Genomic DNA, 27,221 nt, shown 5'->3' on the forward strand with positions numbered 1-27,221 from the left:
GCCTCTAGGGTGGGAGAGCCCACCACCTCCCTAGGTCACTGGTTCCACTGTCGTTCTGCGTAATACACGTTCAGTGGGGCAGCAGGGTTAAGCTTTCGGTTGGGTGCGGCTACCTGCATGTGCTGGGAATTTACTGCTGCTGGTGGTGGTTGGTAGTCGTAAAGGCTCTGGCAGTGATTGGTTGAGCTTCCCTCATGTCAGAGAGTGGCAGGGCAGGCAAAAGTATCTTGGGCTGCCATTGGCTGAGCAGATTCTGGGGAAGTGGAAAGATCTGGGACTGGAGGGGGTAGGAAAGCAGGAAGGGTCTGACAAAATGGAGGGAGAGTTATGAGGGGCATTTGGGGCACCATGTACATTGATGGTGCTATATAAATTAATAATAATAATAATAATAGTAATAATAATAATAATGGGCAGAGAGAAGAGCGGCAAGTGCGTCGTTTTTATTGCTGTATTATTACATTTATTACATGTATATACCATCCGATAGCCAAAGCTCTCTGGGCGGTTAACAAAGATTTTGTTGTGTTTATGTTTTTTTACAGTTTTTAATATTTTAACTGTTTTGGGGTCTTTTATTGCTGTAAGCCGCCTGGGGGAGGGCTTCTGCCCTGAATGGCGGCCAAGAAAAGTTTTTTAAAAACGAGTAAATGCAGAAAGTCCCGGGCTCTGTTCCTCTTCAGGAAGAGCTGGGAACGATGCCTGCGTCAGACCCTGCCAGTCAGTTCAGACCGTGCTGAGCTAGATGGCACAAAGTCTGGCTCCGTAAAAGGCCACTTCCGATGCGCTCAGGGCCAGGTGCTGCAGGCCCCAGGACGTTTTGCTTTGTGTGCTGTTTGTTTGCTTAATCTCTGTGCCTGTGGTTACATTGGGCCTGTTCAGACAACACGCTACGCCCTGGTTAGGCCGCGGACCCTTTTGCAGTGAATGGTTAGTGAGCGTGTTTAAACCGTGGTTATGTAGCCACCGTGGTTAGGAATGGTTCACATGACATGCCAAGCCGTCTTGTTCAGCTCAAAACGCTTAACCACTGTGGCTTTGCGTGTCTTCTGAACAGGGTCGTTGCAACCCACCCTGAGCCTGAGGGAAGGGGTGGGCTGGACATTTGGTGAGGGCCTCATTCTCATCCGCCCCTCAGCACTGCTGGCCTCCCGGTGGCATTTCAGAGCCCCCGCAGCCAGCCCCTGCTGACCTCTGACCTCCTCTTTCCCCCAGGCCTGCCGGGACTTCCTGGACTTAGCGGAGACCCACAGTCGGAAATGGCAGCGGGCGCTCCAGTATGAGCGCGAGCAGCGGATCCGCCTGGAGGAGACCATTGAGCAGTTAGCGAAGCAGCACAACAGCTTGGAGCGGGCCTGCCGAGGGGCCCCTGCCCTCTCTACCAACAGCAACAGCAACACCCACGTATCCAAAGGTGGGGCCCCCCCACTTATTTACTCCCCTTATTTCTTTGTTAGATTTATACCCAAGGCGCCGAAGGTGGCCTACATGATCTTCCTCGTACTCTCCATTTTATCCTCAACACGACCCTGTGAGGTAGGTTAGGCTGAGAGTCAGTGACTGGCCCAAAGTCACCCAGTGAGCTTCTTCTCTTCTCTGGCAGTCACTCCAGACAAACGCCTGAGAGGCCAGCAGCTCCTGCCCTGCACGTTAGCGGTGTGCAGGCAGCCACACTACGCTGCTGGGGTAAGCCAAATCCTCCTCTGCCACCCACAGGAGGAGCAGTTCTTTATTACCGGGCCACAGATCGTAAAAACAAATCATTTAGGAACCCGAACAATGAGCCAAAATACTACTACTACTACTGCTACTACTAAAATATTTCTTACCCGCCTCTCTGTTTGGATCGAGCCAGGGAATAACAATAAGTATAAATACATAAAAATGATTAAAAACATAGTACACATTATTTATTTATTAATTTATTTATTACGTTTTTATACCGCCCAATAGCCAAAGCTCTCTGGCCGGTTCACAAAAATTACAACCATAATAAAACAACCAACAGGTTAAAAGCACAAATACAAAATACAGTATAAAAAGCACTACCAGGATAAAACCACGCAGCAAAATTGATATAAGATTAAAATACAGAGTTAGAACAGTAAAATTTAAATTTAAGCTAAAATTAAGTGTTAAAATACTGAGAGAATAAAAAGGTCTTCAGCTGGCGACAGAAAGAGTACAGTGTAAGTGCCAGGCGGCTCTGGGGAGCTCATTCCACAACCGGGGTGCCACAGTGGAGAAATTCCTCCTCCTAGTAGCCACCTGCCTCACTTCCTTTGGCAGGGGTTCACGGAGAAGGGCCCCTGTAGATGATCTTAAGGTCCGGGCAGGTACATATGTGAGGAGGCGTCCCTTCAAATAACCTGGCCCCAAACCGTTTAGGGCTTTGAATGTCAATACCAGCACTTTGAATCGGGCCCGGACCTGGACTGGCAGCCAATGAAGTTGTAAAAGGACTGGTGTAATATGGTCTCACCAGCCAGTCCCTGTTAGTAAACGGGCTGCCCTGTTTTGTACCAGCTGAAGTTTCCGGACCGTTTTCAAAGGCAGACCCACGTATAACGCATTGCAGTAATCCAAACGAGAGGTTATCTGAGCATGGATTATTAAAACATCCTAAAATCCCACTGGATAGGCCTGCTGGAATAGATCAGTCTTTATAGCTTTCTTAAATGCTAAAAGACTTTTAAGTTGATGAATCTCCTCTGGCAGGCCATTCCACAGTCTGGGAGCAGCAGAAGAGAAAGTCCTCTGGGTAATACTTGTCAGCCTAATTTTGGCAGACTGAAGTAGATTCTTCCCAGAGGACCAGAGTGTGCGGGGCGGATTGTACAGGTGAAGGCGATCCCGCAGGTAGCCTGGACCCAAACCATGTAAGGCTTTAAAGTTATAACCAACACTTGATACTTTGCCCGGAAACTAATTGGCAGCCAGTGAAGAGATTTTAATACTGGTGTAATGTGTTCCCCCCTAGGTGTACCAGTGACCAACCTGCCCAATGAAAACACATACATTCTGATAGTACAACAACGTTGTTACATTTAACGAGATCAGTAACAAAATGCAAAAGAATCAAACTGAAAATGACTCAGCCTCGCGTAATATCCGTGAAGATATTCTAATAGGTGCAGCACGGAACTTTGCCGTGTTTCCAGCAATTATGATATTAGTATGAGTATAGAGATATAAAACTCATCAGAACTTCCTGGATATAAAGAAAGTGCAGGGAAAATAAAACGAGCTCTTATATTCCTATAGAAATTGCAATATCTAAGGACATCCAATAATTGCAAAACTACTACTTGGGCAGTCTCTGAAGTACCAGGGTAAACTGTGAAATATTTCAGCCTTCCCTGACAGCTGACGGCAAAGAATTCAGCAGACCATGGAAAACGCTGTTCTGTATATTGGAATATTTAATACTGCCAAGTTCCTTGCAAGCTCCAGGTGTCTCCTGCTGTCCTGAGATTGGGGGTGGGGGAGAACTACACATTTACACATGTGTTCATATGTGCAAGCATACATACAGCTTTCCGCCAAAGGCTGACCAGATATGAAAGAGGACAGGGCTCCTGCAGCTTTAACTGTTGTGATGAAGAGGGAATTTCACCAGGTGCTGCATGCCTACAAATGGCACCCGCTGAAATTCCCTTTTCTGTGCAACTGTTAAAGATTCAGGAGCCCTGTCCTCCTTTTCATAGGGTCACCGTATTTGATTTATACACTACCTTTTCACCTGAAAAATGGTGCTCAAGGTAGCTAACGATAAGAAGAAAGCAGGGTGAAAATAAACTTCGTGAAACCCGTTGTAAAAACAAATAGATGAACAGCACAATTAAGAGCACCACAAGAAAAGAAAGAAACGCCGTATCCAACCCGACAGAAGCTGCTTCTGCAGCAGACCAGCTGACGTGCCAAAGGCCTACTTGAACTGAAACGTCTTTGAATGAAAACGTTACCGAAGAAATAGAAGGGGCCACCTAGCTGCTCCTGCTTTGTTTGTCGCCTGTGCTGACAGGGGGGTGTTCACCGGTGTGTCTGTCTCTGCCAGGAGGGAGCGTGCAGAGCGTGAAAGGAGAAGCCAGTGACGAAGATGAGGAGACAGAATACTTTGACGCCATGGAGGACGCACACGCTTTCATCACAGTAGCTGCGGATCCTTCGAAGCACCACAGGTAGGCATCTCAAAGCCCCCCCCGCCCCCGCGCCCCGTAGCACTTGGCAGGGGCATTGTCGGCCGTATCAAAAGGGACAGGCCGGCGTTCCATTAAGTATTTAGAAGAGTGTCCGTAATTAATGGGCCGGTTGCATTCACCCTGATGGGGCAAAGGACCATCTCCTTCCGTGCAACCAGCTGATTCCCTTCTAGGAGTGGGCTGAGCTGAGTCGAAATGAAAGGAGCTGGGGCCAGTAAGAATGTCCCGCGCCGCATTTGCATATCGGAATCCCGCCCTCGTTTGTGACTCTCTCCCTCCTTGGCACGTTCTACGGACACTTCTGCAGTAGACGGGCAATGCCAGCGCACGCTGTGTTGGGCTATCATGCTCCGTCTCACCTGTCACTGTCGCATGTGTGTTTTCTGCAGGCGCACGGACAGCAACATCAGTGGAGCCAGTGAGGGCCGTGGCAATGACTGGGCCTTGGAGGACAGCGTAAGTGTGCTTGGGCAGGGCTCAGAAGGGTAGGAGACCAAGGGTCTGTCAAGAGGAAGGACCCACGGTTGGCTCCTCCCCCTTGGGAAGAGCCCAACCTGGTGGTAGCCCCCGCTTCCTCCGAGCTAAAGAGGCAGGTGTGTAGCAGGAAGGGGCGATCAACCCCTTGTGTCCTACGATGGAGTTTTCCATAATGACCTGGTTCGCATGTAACACCAGTTCGTGGGTGGTTTAACCCACGAATTGGCGGGGCCACGCCAGAGCAAGCAAGGGTCCTGCCTCCCACGCACTCACCACTTTGTGTCCACTTTTATAAACAACCCAGGAATGCCCCATTCCTGGGTTGTTTGATGCCACATCTGAATCCTATGTTCTGGGCTGTTGAGGTAGAAATAACCCAGAGTTGTAACTCAACCACAAACCGTGGGTTCCTGGGTTGTTTTTGGAAGCTGGTGCAAAGCAGGGCTTGTGTGCAGGTAAGAAACAGCATGCTTGCTCCAGTGCGGCCCCGAACTAACTGTTGGCTGATTAACCCATAGTTAGTTGCTACATTCATACCAGGCCAATGTGTTTGAGAAGTGAGGAGGGCATCCAGCTGAGTGAGGATTCTTGATCCTCCCAGAGTGCAGGACACGGAATAACGGGCCCAACTTAAAAGAAGCCAGATTCCGGCTGGACATCAAGAAAAACTTCCTGACTGTTTGAGTAGTATGACAATGGAATCAGTTACCTAGGGAGGTGGTGGGCTCTCCCACCCTAGAGGCCTTCAAGAGGCAGCTGGACAACCATCTGTCAGGGATGCTGTAGGGTGGATTCCTGCATTGAGTAGGGGGTTGGACTCGATGGCCTTTTAGGCCCCTTCCAACTCTGCTATTCTATGATTCTATGATTCTACGAGCCCAGTACATGGAGTGAGAGAAAAATGATTTTCTGGGAAGACTGTCTTGCTCTGAGAAGCTTTTAGTCTTGCGTTATTTGCTCCTCCTGCCTGTTGCGTGTGTCTGTTTTTATTTGTGTTTTATTTTATGCTGATTGGGATGCTCTTTGGTCGCCCCAAAAATGGCATATACGTTTTATTTGTTTACATGCAAACACACGCACATAGGACTGAATGCACTCTCTGCCAATGCTGGGTTCTCTGGTAGAGAGAGGGGACCTTTGGGATTCCCCATGCATTGTAAGCAGCAAGACCAGCTGGCTCATTGACTCCTCTCGCGAAGGTATTTCTGAACCCACAGAACAGCCATGCCTCTTGTTAAGGGAGCAGCATTTCAGTGGAGCTCCGTTTATGGAGGTGGGCTCTTGCTTTCTCCAATTCCGGTCTTGGGGAGCAATCAGTTAGCAAGTTGGCCCTGCTTCCCAGTGGGTGGGAGAGGGATGAGAGGCACCATTCTGCCTCTCTGCAGAACAGGAATTTATGGTGCACAATTCCTGCTTCCTTAATATTCTTTGCGGGGCCACTTTCATAGGCAAGAGGTGGCAGTAGAAATCAGACGCCTACTGTGGTCTTCTTTTCAGACACCAAGAACAACCTTTGACCCCCAACCTACAACGTGGAACCCTCTTTTAATTTCTTTACGGCGTCTCAGTCTTTCAGTCTTTCTCCTTCCCTTCAAAACAAACCCAGCAGCGAAGGTGTCACTGGTGCAGCTGTCCTTAAGCCAGGCTCACGGCCCAACTCTGTATGTCCTCCCTGACCAATTGTAGACAGGGCCTTCTCTGTAGCGGCTCTGCAGCTCAGGCAGAAAATGTCACATCCTTTAAACGCCTCCTGAAAACCCATCTTTTCGCACAGGCTTTCCCTGGGCAGTAACTACTGCTGGGTTTATTTTGGTTTTACGTGGGTATTTTCAAAACTTTTAAAGCTTTATATTATGTTTTGATCTGGTGTATTTTAGGGTTTTAATTGTGAACTACCCAGAGAGCCTCGGCTATTGGGCAGTATAAAAATATAATAAGATAAATAAATAAATAAATAAATAAAATAAAATAAAATAAAATAATAAGACTCACGTTGAGGGTCGATGGGGCAGGAGGGGGAATGCCTTTTGTCTCGGTCCTTTTGATTCCATAAGATGGGCTTTTCCTAGTTGACCTGGCTTACTCAGAGCAGGGTACTGAAAACCTTGGAATGTGCTGCTGGTTGAGCAGTTCTTTGACCTCCGTTGGCTCTCATCCTTTTCCAGGTGTTCGAAAGCCCCAGTCCGTGTAGTAGCCTTGAGAGTACGAGCAAAGATGTCTTGCCTAAGAAGAAGAGACGGTCTCGAATTCCGGACAAACCCAACTACAGCCTTAACCTCTGGAGCATAATGAAGAACTGCATTGGCAAAGAGCTGTCCAAGATCCCCATGCCTGTAAGTGTCTCCTCCTGTGCGCCGTCCCTTTCGGTGGGCTGTCGGCTCATGGGCTTCATCGCTGGTGGGCGTGACATGGAGGCACATGGCCCCGCTCCTGATGGGTACTGAGCAGTGAGTGGGAGGGTGCTTGGTGCTGCCCGTTGGTGAGGCTTTTATTTAAGCTTCCATCCCATTCCAGCCCTGGAACTCAGGACAGCAGAGAAAGAGGTGTTTTGAGAGAAAGTGGCAGAATAGAGGTTGGGGGTATTAGGGAGACTGAGATGTAGATCTACTGTTCCTCCACAAAGCTGCCTGGGTAGCCTTTGGCCCGTCACGCTCTGTTAGCCTAACCTACATCACAGGGTTGTTGTGACGATAAGATGCGGTGGAGAAGAAACCACCTCATTTGGGTCTTTGGCAGAAGGACAGGATAAAAATGGGAGCTGCCTTATACCAAGTCAGAGCAGTGGTCCTAAGCATGCAAGAAGAGAGCTGCTGGTTTAGGCCAGGGGCCTCTCTAGTCCGGCATTCTGTTCCTCCCGTCGCCAACCAGATGCTCCAAGCAGGACAGGAGTGTGAAAGAACCTTCTTGCTCATGTGCCCCAGCAAATGGCATGCAGAGAAATATATACTCATCGGGCCCATTCAGAAGACACCTTAAACCATGGCTTTAACCATGGTGAATAAGGCTTTTTGCTTTATTCACCACGGTTAAAGCCATGGTTTAAGGTGTCTTCTGAATACAGCCCGGCTTTCTGGCTTAACCACCACGGTTAAAGCCATGGTTTAAGGTGTCTTCTGAATACAGCCCGGCTTTCTGGCTTAACCACCGTGGTTAAAGCCATGGTTTAAGTGTCTTCTGAACACAGCCTGGCTTTCTGGCTTAACCACCATGGTTAAAGCCATGGTTTAAGGTGTCTTCTGAATACAGCCCGGCTTTCTGGCTTAACCACTATGGTTAAAGCCATGGTTTAAGGTGTCTTCTGAATACAGCCCGGCTTTCTGGCTTAACCACTATGGTTAAAGCCATGGTTTAAGGTGTCTTCTGAATACAGCCCGGCTTTCTGGCTTAACCACCACGGTTAAAGCCATGGTTTAAGTGTCTTCTGAATATAGCCCGGCTTTCTGGCTTAACCACCATGGTTAAAGCCATGGTTTAAGGTGTCTTCTGAATACAGCCCGGCTTTCTGGCTTAACCACTATGGTTAAAGCCATGGTTTAAGGTGTCTTCTGAATACAGCCCGGCTTTCTGGCTTAACCACCATGGTTAAAGCCATGGTTTAAGGTGTCTTCTGAACGGGGCCATCATGACTAGAAGCCGTTGTTATGCTCCATGAATTTCTTTAATTCCCTTTTAAAGGTGACTGTGTTGGGCCCAGCACCACATCCTGTGGGAATGAATTCCATAATTGTAAGCATCAAGCCAAGTAGAGTCAGGGAATTTTTCCAGGTTTTCAGGCTATTTGAGGAGAATTTGTTTTCTTGAGTTGGTTTGTTGTTTTTGTTGTTTTGAGCTGCTGTATCCAGATCTGTCTGTCTAAGTGGTACATTTTAGCTTTGACTCTAATATACAGGGTGGAAGCCATGATGTCTAATGCCAACTCCTTACTGACATAAGCTAGCCACACAGTTTAACCAATTTTGATGAAACTTTGAAGACAATGCAGTATTAACCTTGCTGTTTATTCCAAAGAGGTTTTGAAGCTTACATTGAAAAAATTACAAATGCAGTCACTTGAATTTTAGTTTGGGCAATAACATAGATTATAAAATCAGATAGGTTAGTTGTAGAGCATTAAATGGCTCATAGTTTGATGTATAAACCAGCTTTCTCTGATGCCGTGAGGCTGAGAAAACGGAAATGTACAAATCCAAAGTGCCTTTCTTATTACATCCCAATTAAAATAGAATGATCATTTCGAAATTAAAGCAATGAGAGATTTAGAACTACAGAAATAGCATACGATATTACCTTAGAACAGCTTTTTATGACTTCCAGTTCTTTTTTCGTCTGCTTTAATATGTGGTTTTATGTTGGCACAGCCATTTTATAGAAGTCAAACATCTGTTTATTTCCTTGAAGTTTTGCTAGAGTCTAAAAAAGAAAAGAAAAATGGGAACTTCTTAACATTTGGCTATTTTATCTCTCTCACCACATCACTAGAAGAATGACAGTAGCAGTTTTCCAAGGTGCTTCTTGATTATTAATGTTTGTAGGTTTTCTAACCTGGGTTACCTTGAATAACTCAGTGCGTTAGTCTATACAGCTCAATCATTCCCACTTGATTCCTCCTAGTCGGAGTGGCTGAACAAGCCAGGAATGCCTTCTCACCACCTGCTGCTGCTCCTCTTCTTCATCACTGCTGCTATTATTATTATTATTATTATTATTATTATTATTATCATCATCATCATCATCATCATCATCATCATCATCATCATTTATATACCGCCCCATAGCTGAAGTTTTCTGAGCGGTTTACAAAAGTTTAAAACAATAAACATTATAAAGAAATATACAAAATTTAAAACCATAAAAAGCATAAAATACAAACAAAAACAGACAATATCCGTATAAAACAACTATTCTGGGGTTAGTTAAAAAACTCAGTGTATGCTGTTAATAGAGCCTCGTGTGGCGCAGAGTGGTAAGCAGCAGTTACTGCAGCCGAAACTCTCCCCATGGCCTGAGTTCAATCCCAGCAGAAGCTGGTTCTCAGGCAGCCGGCTCAGGTCGACTCAGCCTTCCATCTTCCTGAGGTCGGTAAAATGAGTACCCAGTTAGCTGGGGGAAAGGTAACTGCAACTGGGGAAGGCAATGGCAAACCACCCCACTGCAAAGTCTGCCAAGAAAACGTCAGCGAAAGCAAGCATCCCTCTAGGAGTCAGCAATGACTCAAGTGCTTTGCACGAGAGGTTCCTTTCCTTTCCTAGGTACCAGAGTTACATCCACTGGATCTGTAACCAAGTCAGAGCGGATCCGAGTGGTTTTGTCTGCAAAGTGCTGGGCAAATTGGTCACAGAGGGCTGTTGAAAGGTCTGAATTCTTCATGGACAGATCACTACTGATTTAGACTTGCTGGCACTCAAAGCCTCTGCAGGGATGGAGGACCGATTAAGATGGTCCGCCCCAGGAGGCTGATGGATCTGAACTTACTTTACTTAACTGTAAAGCAATTTGGTAAGCGGCAGTTACTGCAGCCAAAACTCTCCCCACGACCTGAGTTCGATCCCAGCGGAAGCTGTTTCTCAGGCAGCCATCTCAGGTCGACTCAGCCTTCCATCCTTCCGAGGTCGGTAAAATTAGTACCCAGCTAGCTGGGGGAAAGGTAGCTGCGACTGGGGAAGGCCATGGCAAACCACCCCGCTACAAAGTCTGCCAAGAAAACGTCAGCGAAAGCAGACTCCCTCTAGGAGTCAGTAATGACTCAAGTGCTTGCACAAGAGGTTCCTTTCCTTTCTATATGCTGTTAAATGCCTGGGAGAAGAGAAAAGTCTTGACCTGGTGCCGAAAAGATAACAATGTTGGCGCCATGCAAGCCGCGAGGGGCACCACTGAAAAGGCCCTCTCCCTTGTTGCCGTCCTCCGAGCTTCCCTTGGAGTAGGCACCCAGAGGAGGACCTTAGATGTTGAGTGTAGTGTACGGGTAGGTTCATGTGGGGAGAGGCATTCCGTCAGGTATTGTGGTCCCAAGCCGTGTATGTGCTTGCCTGCCAGGACCAACCCGTTCAATAGTCAGGCAGAGGTGCCTCTACTCTGCTTTCTTGCCACCACCATTGTCTGGGCTGGACCAAGAGGTGGCAAGAGAAGAAGCGGGTTGCAATGATGGAAGAGGAGGAGCGCAGCCGGTGGTGAGAAGGCATCCCTGGTTTGTTCAGCCACTACACACTTACCTGGGAGTAAGACCATTACACTCAATGGAACTTACTTCTGAGAAGATGCTGAGGATTCCGCTAAGCAAATTCTGTGCTAGAGAAGGCAGGCGGCCATTTTATTTTCAACATTCTAAGGCAGGAGGGAGGGGCAGAGCGACGCTACTGAGCGCATGCGCGCTATTCTTGAAGAAGGCACCTGTATTCACTCTAATGGGATGAATAAATATTCATTAAAAATCAACCAAAGGGAATTTTTAAAAAAGAAAAGCCACTCCACAAACTAGAAGGAAGGAGGAGGAAGACCCCACCACTGCATTAATTACTAAGGATTTCCTGACTTCAGAAATCATGAGCAAATATACTCGCCAGCCAATGTCATCAGAACCGTTTAGATTCAGAGAGGTGTTTTTTCTCTCTTTTGTACTTTAAACTGCCCTCCTTCCCTCAGTCTTTCACCAAACTACTTGAAATTTTCAGGGTATGTAAAACCAACATTTCTTTCCGGCATATGTAAATTTCAGCAAGATTGGTGAAACATTTTCTATTTTATGAATGTTAGAATGACCCCCCCCCAAAAAAAATACTCATTTAGAATGATAGAATGCATCATCTTTCACCTCCGTTAACGAAGCCGCCCTTAAAGGATGCCCACAGCCATCAGTCAGCTTGGGACAAGTGGAGGCGTGGTGCTAGCGTGGGCCTGTGTGGTGTCTCTCAGTTGCTGTTGCTTTCAATGGGAGGAGAAATGAGGAAACTTGCTAAGTGATCCACAAAGCTTTATTTCAAGCAACAAACATCTCTTTAACCTGTATATTTTATTTATTTATTTATTTATTTTATTACATTTATATACCGCCCCACAGCCGAAGCTCTCTGGGCGGTTTACAACAATTAAAAATGGTAAACATTAAAAGTATACAAAATAAAGTATACAAAAAACATAAAAAACAGTATAAAAACAACAGTTTTTAGAGGCCACCGCTGTGAAACGACCCCGTAGGCAAAACTATGCAAACTAAGCAAGACAATTGTCCATTCAAAAAGAAAAGAAATAGCATCTCAAATGTCCATAACTTCAAAGCGGCTGGTGCGGTGGTAGTTTCTGGTGTAATCTCTCCGACTTTCTCACGGCCTCTGTCCGCGCTGAGCATTTTAGCTTCTGGCGGACCCTAGCATCAGTTAGCGCTTCGGAATGCTCACTCCCAGAACCTCCCTCCCTTTCCACTGTGCTTGTAGGATTTGGCCTTTAAGAGATAAGCTCTGGAGGGGGGCGACTGCCAGCTGAGGCCTCTCCTGTGAGAGCTTTCTCCCCACTGGTACAGGCTGGCTGGTGTCTGGTGCTGGGTCTTCTAGTTCTGAATCTGATTGATTACCTGAAACACCTTCTCCCGACACAGGGGCATTAGGGTTAGACATGACAGCCTGTGCCACTGAGCAAGCCAGTTCCCATCACAGAGGGGGAAGCTGGGCTTCCAAAGGTAGCGAAGCGTCCTCTGTCCTCCAGGCTCTGGGCGTCTGGAAAGTTGGCCAACGTTGGCAGCATCTCAGCTGCAGCACAGAAGCCTTGGCCAGAGTCTACTTTGGAAATGACCGGATATTTTTTAATCAGGAAGCAATTGAATACTTCCTTGTGCATTTTCAGTAGTTTTCCCTGGCAAGACCCATGCAGGGCTCTTCCTGCTGCTGCTGCTGCTTGCTGTGTATATACACGAGCCGTTGTTTGCTTTGCCATTGGCTCTCATGCCAGGCAGAGGTTTCGTAAGGAAAAGTGTCGAAGCAGACCGGCTGTGTCGCGTGGTCCAACTTCCTCCTCCCACCCACCCGGACAGCTTTGCTTTATTTATTTTATTGCACTTATATACTGCTCCCATAGCCAGGGCTCTCTGGGCGGTTTACAGAAATTCTAAAATTAAAACGAGTATACAAAATTTAAAATTCTAAAACACAGAACATACACAAATAAAGCATTAAAAACCGTTAAAAAACTAAACATGTGGGTGATTAAGATGTGCCGCCATATGCCTGGGCAAAGAGGAAAGTCTTAACCTGGTGCTGGAAAGATAGCGTTGGTGCCAGGCAAGCCTCGTCAGGGAGATCATTCCACAGTCTGGGGGCCACCACCGAAAAGGCCCTGTCCTTCATTGCCACACTCTGAGCCTCTCTCGGAGTAGGCACCCGGAGGAGGACCTTAGATGTTGAACGCAGTGACCGGGTATATTCACGTCGGGAGAGGCGTTCCGTCAGGTATTGTGGTCCCAAGCCATGTAAGGCTTTGTAGGTCAAAACCAGCACCTTGAATTGGGCTCGGAAACATACAGGCAGCCAGTGCAAGCGGGGCTTTGGTGTTGCATCCAAAGGGCTATGAAAATCTTGTCTTGTCTTCGCGCAAGCAGTCCTGTGCGTAACTGGGACTTAAGAACAACCCTTGGATTCCTGGGGGGAAAACAACACCCGTAGCTTTATCATCCCGCTCCCCCAGATTTTTAAATCTGTGGATATTAACGCACCTTGGAGTCGGCGAGTGTGTGCAGCACAGGTTGGGGTGGGGGCTTCCCTTCGTGCTGCTCAGGTGATGCTTTGCCTTGGCCAAGCTGGTCACCACACCTAAAAAAGGGTATCATAGAGCTGGAAAAAGTGCAGAAAAGGGCCACTGAAATGGTCCAGGGGGCTGGAGCATCTCCCCTAGGAGGGAAGGTTACACCAACTGGGATTGTTCAGCTTGGAAAAAAGGAGGCTGATGGGAGACATGATAGAGGGGTACAGAATTATGCATGGTATGGAGAATGTGGACAGGGAGACATTTTTCTCCCTCTCTCAAAATACTAGAACCCAATGGGGCCATCCCATGAAGATGATGGGTGGGAGATGCAGGACAGATCAAAGGAAGGACTTCTTCACACAGTGCAGAGTTAAACTGTGGAACTCACTGCCACAAGATGTAGTGATGGCCTATAGGAAGGTCACTAAAAGGAAGTTACTGCCTGCAATACCATCTGTGAGCCCTCTTGTCTTTTGGGTTGAGGAGTTGCTATTCTCTCCCCAAATCTGAGCCACTTCCCTTCTCTATACAATGGATAGCAAAATGTGTGTGTGTGTGTGTGTGTGTGCAAGGAAGGTCAGTGTAGGGAGCTGACAACAGAGTTATGTCTTGTATAATCCCTCTGTTCCCCATTGAAGACAGCAGGGAGTCTTTCCCCCTCAATTACACAGGAAAATGACTCTGGTAAAGGACGTACTGAGGTCTCTTAACAGCCCTTACATTGCAATGTGTAAATAAACCCTGTATCCAACACGCCCATGCTTAGCAATGCGTTAAAGCAGCAGCAGCAGCCACCAGGAGTCATCCACCGAGTGCCTGAAATCTGTCATTATGGGGCTTGCGGCAATAAAGAGATTGAAGTTCACGCAGGAGTCACGCAGGAGCCACACTGGGAAAGATTTCTCTGACGGAACGCCTCTCCCAACATGAACCTACCCGTACACTACGCTCAACATCTAAGGTTCTCCCCCAGGTGCCTACTCCGAGGGAAGCTCAGAGGATGGCAACAAGGGAGAGGGCCTTTTCAGTGGTGGCCCCCCAATTGTGGAACAATCTCCCCAACGAGGCTTGCCTGATGCCAACATTATCTTTTCGGCGCCTGGTCGAGACTTTTCTGCCAGGCATTTAACAGCCTATTTTAATTGACCTAGAATAGATGGATATTGTATGTAATCTGTTTTTATGGTTTAAAATTTTGTATATTTGGTTTTAATGTTCCGTGTTTTAATGTTTGCAAACCGCCCAGCGAGCTTCAGCTATGGGGTGGTATATAAATGTAATTAATAACAACACCATATTAAGATCCTACCCTGCAGGGCTGTTCTCTGGGCTTAGGGCAAGCTCCCATGTGTAACCCAACCCGTTGCCTGTCTGACTTCTGCAGGTAAACTTCAATGAGCCCCTGTCCATGCTGCAGAGGCTGACAGAGGACCTGGAGTACCACGAATTGCTGGACAAAGCGGTCAAGTGCGAGAGCTCCATCGAGCAGATGTGTTTCGTGGCGGCTTTCTCCGTGTCTTCCTATTCCACGACAGTCCACCGAACAGCAAAGCCATTCAACCCACTCCTGGGCGAGACCTATGAGTTGGACCGCCTGCATGAGCTGGGGTTCCGTTCCCTCTGTGAGCAGGTAAAGGCCGAGAGCCAGCGTGGCCTCATGGGCAGAGCGTAGGACGTGGGTCAGGGAGACCTGGGCTGGCATCCCCTGCCTGCCACACAGGGTCCTTCTGGTGGGGCTGAAACGAGAGAAGCAGGCCTCGGAGGAAGGATGGGACACACGTCTCACAAGCTAAAATAAATCTTACGGAATTAAGGGCAATTTAGCTCACTTGTTGCCCATCTGCCCTGCCGGAGGAGATTCATCAACTTAACGCTCTCTCCGAGTGTAAGACAGCTATAAGGGCTAGTCTCTTCCGGCAGGCCTACTCAGATGAATTTCAAACCTAAGAATTTTAAGATGTCCTGATCGCTATTTTAATATTGTATCAGTTTTATGAGCTCTCTTGATCAGTTTTATGCATTTGATTTGTATTGTATTGTTGTACTTAATGTTGTTCCCCACCTCGATCCAAAGGGAGAGGCGAGATGATGATGATGATGATAATAATAATATCATCATCATCATCATCGTCATCATCGTCATCTTCTTCTCCCTTGCACCCTGCTGCTCCTGGCAGCAGACCTATGCAAGTCACAATGTTGAGTCTACCCTGCATAATCTGCCATTGCTGCACATACATCCTGGCTAACATGTGGAGGGGAGCTATGAGCCATCTATCCTATCTCCTCCTTTAGCAGCGTTTGGGCAAGTGGGATACATGCCTTGTGGTCGTGCAGTTTGAAAACAAAAGTGTACTGGTGTTTGCAAGACTTGGGTTCAAATACCCCCTCTTTTCATTGACTCCCTTGGCTGCATTCAGACACAATGAAGGGACCAGGCCAAGCCTGGGGCTCATGCATGCATTCGCTCCCTCCCTCTCCCACATCCAGGGCTGGTGCCAGGCTTTTTTGCGCCCTAGGCAAGGTGAGTGCCCAGCCGAAGCCAAGCCGGGAAGCTGGGGGAGGGCAGTCAGACGACTCCACGTTCTGACTTCTGGCGTGCCCGGAAGTCAGAACGTGGAGCTGTCCGTTCACACCCCCCCCCCCCAGCGTCCCAGCTTGGCTTTGGCTGGGAGTGCCCAGCTGAAGCTAAGCTGGGAAGCTGGGGGAGGGCAGTCGGACGGCTCCACGTGGAGCCGACCGCCCCCGCCCCCCAGTGTCCCGGGTTGTCTTCGGCTGCTGGGCGCTCCCAGCCAAAGCCAAGCTGGGACGCTGGGGGTGTGTGTGAACGGACGGCTCCACGTTCTGACTTCAGGGCACGCCAGAAGTCAGAACGTGGAGTCGTCTGACTGCCCTCCCCCTTTTCTTTTGTTTCTGCCCTCACTCGGCCAGAGCGGCTCTGGTAGTGGGAGGGCGACTTCCGGGCATGCTGTTCGGCGCCCCCTTACCTTGGCGCTCTAGGCGGTCGCCTAACTGGCCTCTATGGCAGCGCCGGCCCTGCCCATATCCACCGACCACAAGAGAAAGAGATTGAAAACTTCTGCTTCTAATTTGTGTCAAACTATGGTTTGCTGTTTTGCTCCAGCACAGCAGATCATAGTTTGCAATCAAAGCTTTGGCTTGGGATCCTGGCTTGATTGCAAACTGCTGCTTGCTGCAAATTAGAACTGGTTGCCTCAAATCCCCTTCCCTCGGGCACGAAGGGGAAGGGGGGACCAGATGATGGAGCCCGCAGGCACCAGGCTCGCTGCTGTTCATTCACAACCCTCCCAGCCATGGTTTGGAGCCTTTTCGGCGGTCCCCCTTGCTCCTCTTCTGGAAGCAGCACCGTCAGGGCTCGTTTCACCTTGTGTCCCCAGGTGAGTCATCACCCCCCGGCTGCAGCTCATCACGTCTATTCCAAACGGGGCTGGACGCTGTGGCAGGAGATCACCATTGCTAGCAAGTTCCGGGGCAAATACCTTTCCATCATGCCGCTGGGTAAGTGAGCAGCTTGCTTGCCGGATAGAACCTTCTGGGTCCTTGGCAATTAATGCGACCTTGGTCCTATTGAAAAGCCGGCTTTCAATAGGACCATAGTTCGTTGTTGTGGGGAATTCGTTGCACCCTTGACAGATCTCTTCCTCTGCCTTACAGCCAGCAGAGCAGCCTTCCTCAACCTGGGGCGCTCCAGATGTGTTGGACTACATCTCCCAGAATGCCCCAGCCAGCTGTGGCTGGGGCATTCTGGGAGTTGTAGTCCAACACATCTGGAGTGTCCCAGGTTGAGGAAGGCTGCAGTAGAGAGTGTGAAAAACAGTACAAGACCTCTCTTAGGCTGGCTTAGGCCGTTTTCTCAGGGTTGGAGCTGCGTCAATCATTGTTGCTCATTTCTCCTTTGTTCTGGGTGCTTTTGGCATCTAGGAAGGAGACAATAGACTAGGTTGGCCTGATCCAGTGGGAATACTTCGTGTTCATTATGTTCATGTGTTCCTCTTTTGGACAAGAGCTTGCCCGTGGCAATGCGTGGTGGGCAAAGGGGATAGTATCCCATTTCCACTGGCTGCGTTCACACAACACACTAACCCACACCTCGGTGGTTGAGTGCGGGTGGTGGTTGTACCGTGGGTTCTCGCGTTGTCTGAACGCAGCGTGTTTTCCACAAGATACTAGCCACCTTTTTCTTCTTTTCTTTTCCTTTTTATTGTGAATATCAACAAAACAGAACGGAAAGTACATTGTGTCAAGAAAACAATAACCCATTACATATATAGGGATCTTGTCAGTTTTCATCATGTGTACCGTTCATTCAAAAAAAAAGGGGGGGGGGTTAGAGTGTTATACATAGATTTCAAGAAAAGCAGACCAGGCGTCTCAAGTTGCGCCTATATAACTCCTGTTCAAACAAGCCACCTTGAGAGTCTGTGGTTTGTTGTTGGGTTTTTCAGAGTGGTTAACAAGCCACTCTGTGGAACGTGCACTGCGTTCAACAACCACTGATGGTTCAGCAACAACCACTGAGTGAGGGTTGGCGTGTTGTGTACAATCTCCAGTGTCCTCTCGGACTTACTTTATTTTTATTTTATTTATTTATTGCATTTTTATACTGCCCAACAGCCAAAGCTCCCTGGGTGGTTCACAAAAACGAAAACCATTCAAAGTATAAAACAAGCAGTATAAAAACATGATATAAAATACACATTAAAAACTGTTTAAAAACATACCATACATGATTAAAACTTTTTCAAAACATCCTTAAAATATCCTGAAAACATTCTAAAATTTCACTGCATAGGCCTGCCGGAATAGATCAGTCTTTATTGCTTTTTTAAATTCTAAAAGACTGTCAAGTTGACGAACCTCTTCCGGCAGGCCATTCCACAGTCTGGGAGCAGCAGAAGAAAAGGTCCTCTGGGTAACAGTTGTTAATCGAGTTTTTGCTAGCTGAAGTGGATTCTTCCCAGAGGACCTGAGTGTGCGGGGCAGATTGTACGGGAGAAGGTGATCCCGCAGGTAGCTTAGACCCAAACCATGTAGGGCTTTAAAGGTAATAACCAACACTTTGTACTTTGCCCGGAAACTAATTGGCAGCCAGTGAAGAGATTTTAAGACTGGTGTAATGTGGTCACCCCTAGGTGTACCAGTGACCAGCCTGGCTGCCATATTTTGGACTAATTGAAGTTTCCGGACTAGGCACAGAGGTAGCCCCATGTAGAGCACATTGCAGAAGTCGAGCCTCGAAGTGACCAGCACGTGCACGACCGTCTTTAGGTCTTCCAACTCTAGGAAGGGGCGCAGCTGGTGTATCAGCCAAAGCTGATAGCAGGCACTCCTGGCCGTTGCAGCTACCTGGGCTGTCATTTGGTGTGACGGATCCAGAAGCACTCCCAAGCTGCGAACGCAGTCTTTCAGGGGGAGTGTAACTCCATCCAGAACCGGTTGACACACCTCCAAACCCAGGTTGTGGCCTTTGACAGAGAGCACCTCCATCTTGTCTGGATTCAGTGTTTTTCTTCATCCATTAAGGTTTATGATGGATAGGCAGTAGGCAATTTTTGTAAACTGCCCAGAGAGCTTCAGCTATGGGGCGGTATGTAAATGCAATAAATAAAATAAATAAAGACGGAATTCCCCTTCTTTCAGGCCTTTGTCCTAGAAGCAAAAGGTCACTTCTCTCTTTCTCTCCTTCCGTGCAGGTGCCATCCACCTGGAATTCCACTCCAGCGGCAACCACTACGTCTGGCGGAAGGTGACCTCTACTGTCCACAACATCATCGTAGGCAAGCTGTGGATCGACCAGGTACCAGCAGAGCAAGAGCTGCCCCTACGCTCTGTACGGTGGCTGAAAGATTATAGGTGCAGGGAATGGAAGAGTTTTGCAGACTGGAGCAAAGAATGGCTCTCATACGGGGGGCGGCTGCATTAGTGTGGTGTAGTGGCTAAGGTGTTGGACTGGGAGACGGGAGATACGGGTTCTAGTCCCCACTTGGCCATGGAGACCCACTGGGTGACTTTGGGCCAGTCACAGACTGTCAGACCAACCTACCTCACAGGGTTGTTGTTGTGAGGATAACATGGAAAGGAGGAGGATTATGCATGTCCACCTTGGATTCCTTGGAGGGGAAAAAAGCGGGATATAAATGTAATAAATAAATAAATAATACATTTGCCCCCGATCCACAATGGAAGGCTCTCTGTGGGCCTGTTCTCACATTCATGTGAATGCAGCAGCACATCTTTGGACACAGGGACCATGACAAGGACGTTCTTTGGCAAGCTGAGATTGGCCGTGACTCCCTTCAGAGTTCGCCCTTGTTAGCAAACCCAGGCTTGCTGCCCTTTATTTTGTGAAACTGCCCAATAAAACTGAGTTCCTGGGGCGTAAGAGAAACATTTTATTTAAATTATTATACTTTAAGCCTAGTTTTTAGCCAAAAATGTTGTTCCAATGTGGTTCATCAATCAAAAATTCAGTGTATTTCTGGCAACAGGCACTATACACAAATTAAAACGAGACATAGGTAATCCCCGAGGTTTATAAACTAAGGGTGCAGTCCTATGCATTTGTAGGCAGAAAAACTCCTACAACTCCCAGCATGCTGCAGCGTGGCTGGCTGGAGCAAGGTGGGAGTTGGAAGACTTTTTTTCTGTCTACAAATACATAGGATTGCGCCCTTTGTTTGTTCTGAACAAACCTGTTCTGTCAGTTTTCATCTCCACCAGGGGCAGATCTATTACAATGGAAAATGAATCACTTTCAAATTCTCCCTCTCTCTCTCCTTTTGCTCAGTCTGGTGACATTGAAATCGTCAACCACAAATCAAAAGACAAATGCCAGCTGAAATTTACTCAGTACAGCTATTTCTCCAGAGACATCCCCCGAAAGGTAGGCATTTTTCACCCTAAGATACATAATAATCTTGATCATCACAGTGGCAATTTCCGAGTACAGCAATCTACAAAACACAAAACAATACAAATGACACAGCAGGGTTTGTAATGCATGGTATAAAACACATTTTTTAAAAAACTAAAGAGCACAAAATGACTAAAATATACTACCACTACTACATATCTTCTGATATATTATTTCTTCCTCTAAACCAGCCCTCCCCAATCTTACACTCTCCAGATGTGTTGGACTACAACTCTTGTAACCCCCCAACCTCCCAACACATCTGGAGTGTGCCAGTTTGGGGAAGGCTGCTTTCCGCAAGGCCTTGGAAACTGGTGGGATTTGGCAAGAGGACAGATTTATGTATGAATAGAAACTGAGAAGCAACTGCTTGAACGATCAGCTCGGGTGCTGCTAGATTAGACTTCTATTGTGCAATCGCTCTGCCTCATTTACAGAGGTTTACAGGGTATCCAGATGACATCGCCTTAAATTTGCAACCTACTGCTTCTTCCATCTTTTTTCTTATCAGAAAAAGCACACACGTTAAGAAGGAAAACACAGAATAGTTGCACGATGGTAGTGCTGAGAGCCCTCCGTCTGGAAGCACCCTAATTTGAGCGGTGCATTACGGCCCAAATGGCCCAGTGTGGTCACAGATATGTTCTGAGAATGCAAAACAGGTTTATTGACAAGAAGCCTGACTCATTTCATCCGGTCCCTTATTTTGAGGTCTTCTTCAGGGGGAACTAATCTACTGGCAATTTCCTGTCTACCATGCAAAGTTTTATAAACCTCCATCATTCTTCCGCCTCCCCTCCCCTGGTTGCCTTTTTCTTAAACTAAAAGGCCCCAAATGTTTTAGGTTCTCCCAGAGTTACCAATAGATTGATTCAAGAGACAATATTTTTTGCTGGAAGAAACTCTGTAGATGCTTTTCTCTACCTCCTGAAGAAGGACTTAAAGTAAGAGTCAGGCTGAAACGCGTGGAGCTTCTTGTTAATAGAAATAATAATAATAATAATAATAATAATAATAATAATAATAATAATAATAATACCAACCACCTCTCCCTCTGGATCGAGGTGGGGAACAACATCAAATACAACACAACACATAAAACTGGTTAAAAGAGCATATAAAACCAATCCAATATGAAATAGCAATCACAACATCTTAAAATTCTTAGGTTTAAAATTCATCTGGGCAGGCCTGCCAGAAGAGGCTAGCCTTTATTTTGCAGGCTGAGAATGTGTTTCTCTCCTTTGTGACCTGCTTTGGATGCTCACCTCCTCCTGTTTTCCCCCAAATGCTCTTGTGCCTCCTCTCCTCCTCTCTGCCTACTTGAAGCCTTTGGCCACTCCATCCTAATTCCAGGAGCACCCAAAGCAAGAGTAGCCCCCTCTCCTGTTCCCTGTTCCTCACATTTACCCCCAAGTCCCAACTTTCATTTTATGTGATGGCAAACATATTCACAGCTTCACTGCCTCCCTGTTAGGGATGGATCAGACCGCTCCCAATCTGTGTCAGTCTCTCAGTGTTCATTCATCTCGTTTCTTCATTAATCTGTGAAGACTAGCCTCTTCCGGCAGGCCTACCCAGATTAATTTTAAACCTACGAATTTTAAGATGTTGTGATTGTTATTTTAATATTGGGTTGGATTTATATGCTCTTTTAACCAGTTTTATGTATTGTATTTAATGTTGTTCCCTGCCTCAATCCAGAGGGAGAGAGGCAAGTAAGAAATAATGTTTTTATTATTATTATTATTATTAAACAAACTTTTATGTAAACAATGTATTTAAATATGTAGTTTTGAACACATTTTCTCACAAATTGCACACTGGTTGAAGTGGTGTGGGTCAGGGTGGTTTGCTTTGAAATGTGGATTGAATGACATCGCTCCTCCCTCATCTGCAAGTCACTCCAGTATCGAAAAGCTTTGAGAGAATCCCTGGCCGTATGGATCCCTGGCCGTATGGATCCCTGGCCGTATGCCGTCAATCAGCCTCACGCTGTCGTAGAGGGAGAGGGGTCAGTTAGATCCATCCGCGTGGTTTGCAGACGTCGTAGCTCCGTCGAGGTCCTGCGAATTCTCCACTCTAACCAGCCAGGGGTGTTTCTTCCCAGGTGTCAGGTGTAGTCATGGACGCTGACGACACAGCGCACTACGTCATGTCCGGCACGTGGGACGAGAAGATGGAGTGCTCCAAGATCGTGCACAGCACCCAAGGAAGCACCAGCTCAGAAGGGAAGCTGCCAAAAACCGTCTACCAGACGTTGTCCCCCAAGGTCCTGTGGAAAAAGTACCCTCTTCCGTGAGTCTCCCCAACGGGGCTTGGGTGTGGTCGAGGGGACGCGCCAGCATTTCAGTGGCCGCAGAAGTGCGGGGTGAATCTTTCTGTGGCCGTAGTAAATACAGCAGACACAATAAGCTGCCTTACACAGAGTTAGACCGCTAGTCTTTCTAGGCCGCTCCTGCTTCGTCTGACTTGGCAGAGGCTCTCCAAAGACAAGGAGAGGGCTACTCAAATGATCAAGGAGCATCTGCCCTGCGAGGGAAGGCTACAACAGCTGGGATTGTTTAGCTTGGAAAAGAGGAGGATCAGGGGAGACAGGATAGAAGGGCACAGAATTATGTATGGTGTGGAGAATGTGGACAGGGAGACATTTTTCTCCCTCTCCCATAATGCAAGAACCCAATGGGGTCATCCCATGAAGCTGATTGGTGGGAGATTCAGGACAGATCAAAGGAAGTCCTTTGCACAGCTCATAAACTATGGAACTCATTACCACAAGGTGTAGTGATGGCCACTAATTTGGATAGCTTTAAAAGGGGGTTGGATAAATTCCTGGAGAAGGTTCTCAGTGGCTACTAGTCCTGATAGCCATGTGCTACCTCCAGTGTCGTTACACCATGTCCTGCTTTGTGGGTCCCTGGTCAACAGATTGTTGGCCACTGTGTGAACAGAGTGCTGGACTAGACGGACCCTTGGTCTGATCCAGCATCAGGGCTCCTCTTGTGTTCTTAAGGACACTTGGAAGTCTTTCCCCTCTACCTGAGGTGCTTTTTACCAGGGATGCCTAGCATTGAACTGATAGAGCTTCTTTGGGCAAAGCTCCCGCTCTGCCATCATGGTGAGAAGGGGTCCAATAGCCCAAAGCCCCCAGTGTACCCCAGGCTGACTCAAGACATTTTGTTGCTTTCATTTGGTTTTATTTATTACATTTCGATGCCTCCTGATAGCTAAAGCTGTCTGGGCAGTTTACAAGAGTTAAAAACATAAAATACAACAACATGATAAAACAGAACGGCTCAGTTCACACAACACTTTTCTCTACTCAGTGGGAAAACTCCACCCAATGGTGGAGCTTGTAGGGGGTCCTCACCACCATACATGTTCCAACTCCACCGTTGTGTGGGTGTGGCCTCCTTGAGCAGAGGAAAAGTCAACGCAGCGTTTGATTGACAGTTCCTCCGCCCTCTCTCCTCCCCCAGTCCTCCCAATGGTTCCCATCAGCCATTGCTAAAAAAAACCCCAATCCCAGCAGCTCTCCTAGAATGGCACTCCCTCCTTTTGCCGCTCTTGCCAGGGAACTCTATGGCCACTGGGAAACTCCACTCAACTGAACAGGAGACTCTGCGGAGCGCTCCAGACAACATGGAACACAATGGTTGTGCAGGAACTCTCCTCTGCACAGTGTGGAGATTCAGGGTGGAATGTTGTTGTTTTTAAAAAAACTCCACTGTGGATTGCAGGGAGTTGGTGGGTAGTTTTCCCTCCAGACAACACTTTTTTCAACGGTGGTGTAACTGTTGTGTGAACTGAGCCAATATAAAACTTGTAAACATTTAAAACTACTGTTCACAAGCGGCAGTGTGAAGTTCTAAAAATGCAATCCCTAATGCCAGAAAATCCATGGCAACCGCCCCTTACTTGTGTTAACATGGGGCCTGATGCCTTGGGAAAGGTCTCCAGTACATGTCCACTGAAATACACCTCAAATGACCAAACACTGAAGCGTTTTTATACGCACATACGACCTACGTTTCCTTAAATCTTGTGTGGATCCTCCTTCTCCAGGGAGAATGCTGACAATATGTACTACTTCTCCAACCTGGCTTTGACCCTGAATGAGCCAGAGGGAAACACGGCCCCTACGGACAGTCGCCTGAGGCCTGACCAGCGGCTCATGGAGAACGGCAAGTGGGACGACGCCAACGTGGAGAAGCAGAGGCTGGAAGAGAAGCAGAGGGCCGTGCGCCGCAGGCGGGAAGCGGAGGCAGCAGAGGCCCTGGAGGAAGGTGGGTGGCGGCGGCGGCGGCGTTACACCTGAAGAGACCAGCAGGGGAGAACAGGGGGGCCACTGACCAACCAGCCGTGGAGGAAGTGGCCTTTATAGAAGGGAAATGAAGGGTCTGGCTATTGTGGGGGGATCACGGGGTTAGACCCCGCCGTTGCAGCTCAATACCAGCAGTCGTCCCAGGCTCATCTGCTTCTGTTTCTCCCCCGAGCTCCCACCCAGGGTTGATAAAAATTGAGGTTTTTAAATAAATAAATAAATAAATAAATCGATTTTGGAAAATTAAATCAGATGTTTAAAATCTAAATTAGATTTTGAAATTTTCTTAAAACAGTCAGTAAAATGAGTGAGTCATTGATTGTCAGCGGCAATATGGTTGATAGCCAAATATTTGAAAAGATTGTAAAGGGCTTCATATCGAGAGCTAGTACCAGGGGGTACCCGGCAGATCGCTCTCCAAGAGAAATTGACACAAAAGTTAAGGATAGTGCGAGGACAATTAAAGGAAGACAAGTTGGAAGGAAATTTATTGCATTTCTAAATATAGCCGAACATGGGCGAATGCCTCCGTGGGCCTATATTATTATTATTATTATTATTATTATTATTATTATTATTATTTTATTTATATAGTACCATCAATGTACATGGTGCTGTACAGAGTAAAACAGTAAATAGCGAGACCCTGCCGCATAGGCTTACAATCTAATAAAACCATAATAAAACAATAAGGAGGGGAAGAGAAAGCAAACAGGCACTGGGTAGGGTAAACAGGCACTGGGTAGGGTAAACAGGCACTGGGTAGGGTAAAACTAACAGGAAATGAGGTTCCTTTCCCAACATGTCTGAAAGAAAACATGGCCCGTAAGATGATTTTGGGATTAAGATTCAAGAGCAAGGAATTAAGATGCATTAAACAAGTAAATGATTAATTAATATTGAAAACCAGGCAGAAATTGAAAGTGAAACTGAAATGTAAATGAGTGATATCACTCATATACATTTCAGGTTTACTTTCAATTTCTGCCAGGTTTTCAATATTAATTAATCATTTACTTGTTTAATGCATGTTAATTCATGTAACCAGAACTAAAGAGAAATAAAATTATTTTTGTAAAAAACAACAATTAAGTCAAAAAAGAGCCTAGGTCAAACATATCATCATGAATACTAATTATACAACTTTTAATTATATTCTGTGAATATGTTAGCAGTTGATGTGGATGGGAGTAATCTGATCAGTACTATTCTGCTATACGGGTGGTGTACAGAAGCACATTCTCTCTCTCTCTCTCTCTCTCTCGGCCTTGCCTGTCTCTATGTGCAAAGCTAGAGAAAGTCAATGAATAGAGAATTTGGGGGGATGGAGTACATCTGAACAAGGAGGAGGAGGAGGAGTCTGGATATAAATGCAAGGCATAGCAGAGGGGAACCGAAAGTGAAACCAAGGCTGTGTTCGGACCACACCATAGTCAACAGTGGGGGTAATAATCAACTTGACAGTTGTTTGTCTAGGGGGCACTCCCCACACAAATTTATTTATTTATTTATTTATTTATTACATTTCTATACCGCCCAATAGCCGGAGCTCTCTGGGCGGTTCACAAAAATTAAAAACATAAAACCATCATATAAAATACAATATAAAAGCTCAACCAGATAAAAACAGCAGCAATGCAAAATTACAAATTTAAAACACCAAGTTAAAATTAATTTATAGACTGTTAAAATGCTGGGAGAATAAAAAGGTCTTCATCTGGCATCTAAAAGCATATAATGTAGGTGCCAAGCGAACCTCCTTAGGGAGCTCATTCCACAGCCGGGGTGCCACAGCAGAGAAGGCCCTCCTCCTAGTAGCCACCTGCCTCACTTCCTTTGGCAGGGGCTCACGGAGAAGGACCCATGAGGATGACCTTAGGTACATATGGGAGGAGGCAATCCTTCAGATAGCCTGGCCCAAAGCCGTTTAGGGCTTTAAATGTTAATACCAGCACTTTGAATCGGGCCCGGACCTGGACTGGCAGCCAATGAAGCTGGAAAAGGACTGGCATGATGTGGTCTTGTCAGCCAGTCCCTGTTAGTAACCGCGCTGCCCTGTTTCTGGACCTTTTTCAAAGGCACATGATAATAATCCACCATGGCGTGGATTAGGATCAGCACTGAGTTGACTATTAGTCTACGCTGAGTTGACTCACTCACCCCCCCCCTCAGTTTTCCTGCTAGTATCCCATCAGGCTTTGCTGCTGAAAATCTATCCTGCCAGTTGGACTAGAGTGGCAGCCACTGCTTTGACCGCTCTTGCCTTGCGACTCTGTGGCTGACGGAATAACCAACGGTGCCCTCCACACAACACAAGAATCAATGGTGGCTCAAATAGCCAACTCTGCACAGCGTTGGTTATTTGCATTCGCTATTTTGGCCCAAATAACCAACCGTTGGTTAACAGTTATTTAAACTCTCTCCACACAACACGATGACCCACGGTGGGTTAAATAACCAACTGACAACTATTTAAACTACCATTGTAAGGAATGTTGTCTGAACCCAGTCCAAGAGGGATCAGAACATATTCATGCTCCTGAGGAAAGCTTCG

The 27,221-nt window shown here is 47.0% G+C and overlaps 1 protein-coding gene across 3 annotated transcripts in view; it reads left to right on the forward strand.

Moving 5' to 3' along the window:
* The window catches only part of OSBP2 (oxysterol binding protein 2), a 186,162-nt gene that overhangs the window by 151,686 nt on the left and 7,255 nt on the right, over nt 1–27,221 (forward strand). For all 3 annotated transcript variants that reach the window (XM_063144265.1, XM_063144266.1, XM_063144267.1), the window contains 10 exons: nt 1,216–1,414; nt 4,058–4,181; nt 4,592–4,658; nt 6,845–7,012; nt 14,794–15,039; nt 16,808–16,928; nt 19,124–19,227; nt 20,218–20,313; nt 22,454–22,641; nt 24,409–24,629. In XM_063144265.1, the coding sequence (XP_063000335.1) occupies nt 1,216–1,414; nt 4,058–4,181; nt 4,592–4,658; nt 6,845–7,012; nt 14,794–15,039; nt 16,808–16,928; nt 19,124–19,227; nt 20,218–20,313; nt 22,454–22,641; nt 24,409–24,629 (1,534 nt within the window). The remainder of the gene's footprint in view (nt 1–1,215; nt 1,415–4,057; nt 4,182–4,591; nt 4,659–6,844; nt 7,013–14,793; nt 15,040–16,807; nt 16,929–19,123; nt 19,228–20,217; nt 20,314–22,453; nt 22,642–24,408; nt 24,630–27,221) is intronic.

Source organism: Elgaria multicarinata, chromosome 18 (assembly GCF_023053635.1).
Source record: "Elgaria multicarinata webbii isolate HBS135686 ecotype San Diego chromosome 18, rElgMul1.1.pri, whole genome shotgun sequence".
In the NCBI taxonomy this organism is placed as follows: Eukaryota; Metazoa; Chordata; class Lepidosauria; order Squamata; family Anguidae; genus Elgaria; species Elgaria multicarinata.